This window comes from Salvia splendens, chromosome 6, assembly GCF_004379255.2.
Source record: "Salvia splendens isolate huo1 chromosome 6, SspV2, whole genome shotgun sequence".
NCBI lineage: Eukaryota > Viridiplantae > Streptophyta > Magnoliopsida > Lamiales > Lamiaceae > Salvia > Salvia splendens.
The window spans coordinates 15,646,774-15,652,567 of NC_056037.1; the positions used below are offsets into that span (position 1 = coordinate 15,646,774).

At 31.7% G+C, this 5,794-nt stretch overlaps 1 protein-coding gene across 1 annotated transcript; it reads left to right on the forward strand.

Moving 5' to 3' along the window:
• Nucleotides 1–1,911: 1,911 nt before the first annotated feature.
• Nucleotides 1,912–3,550, forward strand: LOC121807213. Its single transcript, XM_042207429.1, has 3 exons — nt 1,912–2,208; nt 2,346–2,398; nt 3,157–3,550. Exons 1-3 carry the CDS (start codon nt 2,127–2,129, stop codon nt 3,289–3,291), a joined length of 270 nt encoding a protein of 89 aa, XP_042063363.1. The 5' UTR covers nt 1,912–2,126; the 3' UTR covers nt 3,292–3,550.
• The last annotated feature ends 2,244 nt before the right edge of the window (nt 3,551–5,794 follow it).

Consider the following 5,794-nt stretch of genomic DNA (forward strand, 5'->3'; position numbering starts at 1 on the left):
TATTTTATCTTGGAAACCGAACACCATATTTGTGTATAACTTGAACTACAAATTATTTAGATTATAACATCAACACTGATCTTTTTTTCGTAAGTTTTTTTCAGTTTATAACTTTATTTGATAAAAAAAGTTCAGTTATAGGTCCGGTAAAATGTTTGGCACAGAGAGTGTGACTGGAATAATAATATAATGAGGTGGAAAATTTCAATTTTATACTTCAATGTCATTAAATAAAAGTGGCGTTGATATAGATTGATGGTCTAGACAAATTTAATAGTACTATGATATTTCCTCCCGTGGTAGTTTTCGTTCCATTCTGACGCGGAAAATAATTGATCCCCATTTGAATTGAAGAGAAATGGAATGAAGTCGAATTTAGATTATGACATTTTCAATTCTTTGATAATTATGAGGACATACACACAGTCATGTTTAGTTGAGATGAAAAATAAAAATGTGACTCATTTTACTTATCACCTAGCTAGTCAAATTTTCAGTGTTAGATTTTTTAAAAATTTGACTATAGTTATATTTTCATCAAAATTCACGTGGTGGTCGAGTACCGCCGACGCCTTCTTCGCTGCTCCACCCTCCTCCATCGCCGGCTTTCCTTCTGCCCTGCCTTGCCGCCGCACTCAACACTGACCTGCCTCGCCGCTTTGCCGCCCGCCTGCTGTCCTCCCTCTCCGGGAGAGGATTTTGGCGATGATTTCTTCGAAGAAATTGGTGTTTTTTCAGAGGATTTTGGTGGGTCTGCATAGCCATCTAACCGGTGAGAAGAAGAAAAAGAAGAGGAAGGGGAGAAAGAGAGAAGGCTGGTTAGGTGGCTGTGCAGACCCACCAAAATCCGATGAAAAAACACCAATTTCTTCGAAGAAATCATCGCCGAAATCCTCTCCGGGAGAGGGAGGATAGCATGCGGGCTGCAAAGCGGTCAGTGTTGAGTGCGGCGGCAAGGCAGGGCAGAAGGAAAGCCGACGATGGAGGAGGGTGGAGCAGCAAAGAAGGCGTTGGCGGTACTCTACCTAAAATACCGTGTTATTAAAAAATGTGGATATCTTGAATGAAACGGATAAAGTATTATATAGTAGAAAAAACATAGTTTTAGACTTTTAGCCTAGATAATTTAGGTGCGGAAGTCCCAAATTAATTAATTTTATTTATTGATTCATTATTACTTAACTAATTCTAAATAATTTTATTTTCAATCCAAATTACTATTAATAATTAGTTAAAATATGTTCATTTTTAACTAAAGTTGAAATCAACTGCAGTTATATAACTAAATGAATTATTTAAATAAAATAGGTAGCGCGACATCCGCAGGATAATGCTGCCCAAAAAATACCTAGTTACTATAAACCCTTTATTTAAAAAAAATCTTTTAGGCTTTTACCTTCGCATTTGAATAGTTTAGAGTAATTTTGTAACGTAGTACTATAATAAAATTCCAAGAACAGTAGGTGCAAGCCACACCATTTGACCAACCTATTTTAATTAATTTGGTAACATTCCCGTGACAAGCAAAGCCATCTCCTTCATGCCTTTTCTTTTAGTTGAAATGTCCTCTTTTTAATTATATGTCAAATTACTATATTCACATGAAAGAAACTAGGGTGGGTACTGTGTCTTTCAAAGTAACATCCATCATGTGACAGAAATCATAAACTTTACGCAAGTGGGAATATTTTTCCTAATTCTTAAAATTAGTTTCTTTTGTTACACTAATAAAACACACACACAAAAGATACTGTCAAACTATTTGTGATACTTAACCAGCCAAAAAGTTGACTATTTTAGGATAAGTGCTATAAAATTATTTTAATGTGTTTCCCACGAAGTATAAGCAGAGGATCTAATATTTGAATACTGATAACAAAGGAATAATTATAATTATAATTTTTATGCAGTGGGAACTCACCAGATATTCCAGAACTAGAAGTTGACCTTTTAGAGCATAGCTGTAGTTACATATATAAATATATCTAATGCATTTAAGAATTTAGTTAATTTGTTGATTCAACTCTCTCTCTATGCCCTTTAAATGGCAACTTAATTAAGTAGGATCATAATTTTAAGAGAATTCTAAAAAACCCCACACTCCGATAAAAACAAGGCGGTGGCTCATGGCGGTTGGACGGCGGCAGCTGGCGGTGCTTCTCCTCCTCCTTTTCTTGGTGGTGTCTTCCACGGCGGTTCCTGTCTCAAGTAAGGGTTTTCATTATAAAAGAATATATGAATTTGAATTTAAATTTAAAATTTGGTGAAATTAGGAAATAAATTTTCGAAATCAAGAATTTATTACATGATTATTTGAATATATATTGACTCTTTTTGCTCAATAGGAAGCCTAAAGACAGTCAAGAATCAAGTGTTACTCGGCAAATTTCATGTTCAGGTTTCTCTCTCTCATCTACACATAGTAATTCTTTAACATGATATGCATATTTCTAAAACTGTCGTGTAAAAATATATAATTGATTAGTTAGATTGTCATTAACTATGCTTTAGAGTTTAGGATAAGTATCTCAAAAAAATACTATAACAAATTTTAAAACTATGCTTTAAAAGGTTAGTATAATTTTGAGATGATAGATGGGATTTTCCGGAATAATTTAAATACAAAAAATAGTTTAGAGGAGCATTGTATAGCCAAAAGAAATAATAGGATTGGAGTCGTGGAAAATACATCTCAAAATTTTAGTTACTAATATTGTAATTGTGTGCACGCACATACACATGGATTGTCTTTAATTATATACACGTTTGGATATCAACCACAGCATGAAATTGATCCTAAAAAAGTAGATAAATTACTAAAAATATGCCAAGCACGTTAATGAGATGCAAAAGTAGGATTCTTTGTTTTCTGATTACATAATATTAGTGCATTACTATCAACAATTAATTTAAATTCTAATTATCTGTTCAATTCTTGAAATGAACTATGAAATCAAGATTGTTTTAATTGTGTTGTTAGTATTAAGTAATTGTATCCTATGTTCACGTTGGAAGTCCACTTATATTTGGTAGGTGTAAAATACTAAAATATTTCCTTGTGGCAGTTCTTATCCAAAATCTCTTATTGCACAACTTTGCCTTTGATTATCCTTTATCATGATCAATAACAAAAAATCTATTTAAACTACTTTGCAGGATGTAGGTGAAATTGAGAATGATGATGAGATGATGGTGAGCTTGTTGGAGAGAAGAATGAACATTGAACTTACAGATTATCCAGGGACAGGAGCAAACAATAATCATGATCCAAAGCCTCCTGTGAAATTTTAATCATCACCAAATATTTCTGATTACTCAATAATCAATCAAATTGTAATATTTCAAGCACACGTGAATGGTCATGTTATCTTGTTTTATGGCTTCTCCTTAGTCTTTATTTTATGCTTCCTGATTTCAAGTCATTTTTCAGCTGTCTGTGTAATTGTGAAGGTTATTTTCTGGATTTTGGATCTATGGAATTATGTGTTTCAATTTGTAAATATACGCTAATACTCTCTTCATTTATATATCTTTTATATTTTTCTAGGTATTGATTCATAAAAAGTTCGAGGATATGTTTTTACAAATTCCACATAGGAAAAATGTTGGGGGATTTAAGTCCCTCACTCACCTTCAATGTGTCCACCACTTTTTTATATGCATTGGGTCAATATGCAAGATTATAACTCAGAATTAAATCTATATTTTGTTTGGTTCATGAGATTGAATCTCACGCCTCAATCTTATATGGATAATTATGTGATAATTAGTCATAGCTACCAAATATAACATAAATGAACTATTATATGAAAATAAAGGTAGCCTGGTCTAGTCTCCAATGGGGCAAACCCATAGTTTACAAAAACAACCAACAAATCCAAACATTAAAAAAAAGGTCTGCAGTAAACTTACAACCCAAAAAAATATATTTGTATCAATCTATTGTTGAGAAATGTAAATGCTCTTTGAATGTACAAGACTGACACTGAAATATTTATTTTGTTACGAAAATATAGGGGAAGGAAGGAGTTATAGCATACAGGCCCATGAGTGGTAGAAATTGTTAGTTTGAGTTATGGGCTTCAGCAACCAATTCCATTGGGCCAGTTTAACTTTTATTAGGCAATGCAATTTTTAATGAGTTACCAATATTAACTTTCGAGTATGTAGTTAAGATAATCATTATTATTAATATTTAATTGGGGTCAATTGAATACTTGTTTATTTTCTTGGGTAAATTAGACATGTTATCTAAACTATTAGCTGGTTAAATTTGTACATAAATCTTCACCATAACATTACAAAAGATAGTTTTTTAAATGCCAAAATTGATAAATTGATAGTATTAAAAAAAAGTATAGCAATCGAGACACAATCTATTAAATAGTGGAGTACATTTTAAAATTTAAATGGATATCAAATACACAAGTGGCCGGAGTGAGTATATTATTAAAGGGCATTACTTCTTGGATACAATTTCCATTTGTTGCTAAAGTAGAAGTGCGTAGCGAAGTTGACAAAAGTGGAAAGCTACCAACCCTAAATTAGAATATTAATGAAGTGATTATAATTGTAAATGAATGGACAGCAACCGAACAATTAGGGTTGAGCTTTTAGGACACATTAGATGTCCCTCTCCCACTTTCCAATCCTACAACTTTTAACACTCTACCTTCTTCTTATCACTTTAATCTTCCTTATTACCTATCAATGTGGTTAATCATATTAATTGATGGGTATATTTTCAACCAGAACCACACTTATTTTTTATTTTTTGATGCATTCGTACACTTTTTAGGTACATATAGACTTAAATGTATTCAAGTCCTCTATAATATAGATAAAATATACAATATGAATAGAGTGTTGTCAACAAAATGAGACGCTATTACTATTTCAAAATTATATAATCAAAAGTAAGTTAAAAGCACTAGAGAAAACAACAATTTCGGAAAGGTTTTGATCTCTGCCAAATTCAAAATAATGATGCTGCCAGTTAAACTCTCTATTTCTTGGAACATTCTTATCTCGTGAAATTAATTTGTTTTATAAGTAATATCTCAATTGTGGAGATCTTGAACTTAGTCATTAGGTTTAAGTGTCACCAACTTCTTGGATTGAGATTGTTAATCTCTAAAATCTCAAGATTCGAGTTTACCGTGATGCAGCCTTTAAAATTTCTGTTTATTCATCCAAGAAAAAAGTTATACATAAAATACTTATAATGACAACGCATAATGTACTTATTATTTCACATAAACTAAAAGGTTCTCTTTTCATATATTGATATATATGCGACTGCAAATTATTTTGATCGTGTAAAATAGAAAGAGATATGGAGTATGTAATAATTGTGACGGCTATAAATTGCCATGATAGACCATAGAGCTGAGCAAGCCGCCGAATGATGGGCCCAAATCGATCAATTCAAGCACTTACCTTCATTAATTAGGCTTAAAGATCTAACTAGGAAAAAACTAATCTAATAAAATAGTTGTGATTTAATATGGAATGAGCAAATTTAAGCCACGTGAGCATGTAAACGGCCGTGTTGATGGATTATAAATTTAGGATTTATCTTTTTAAAATCCATAAGACAACGGAAATCAGTATGTAATATGGCATTTAATTTCTTTATTTTCTTTCAAATATAGAATCATAAAAATGTTCATTATACATATATAATTGGAATACACTCAATCATAGGACTTTATTAGGAACACACACATTGGTTGTTAAAAGTATGTCTTCTTTAAGTTAATAATTATTTAATCTTAAATAAAATTTGTTCAAA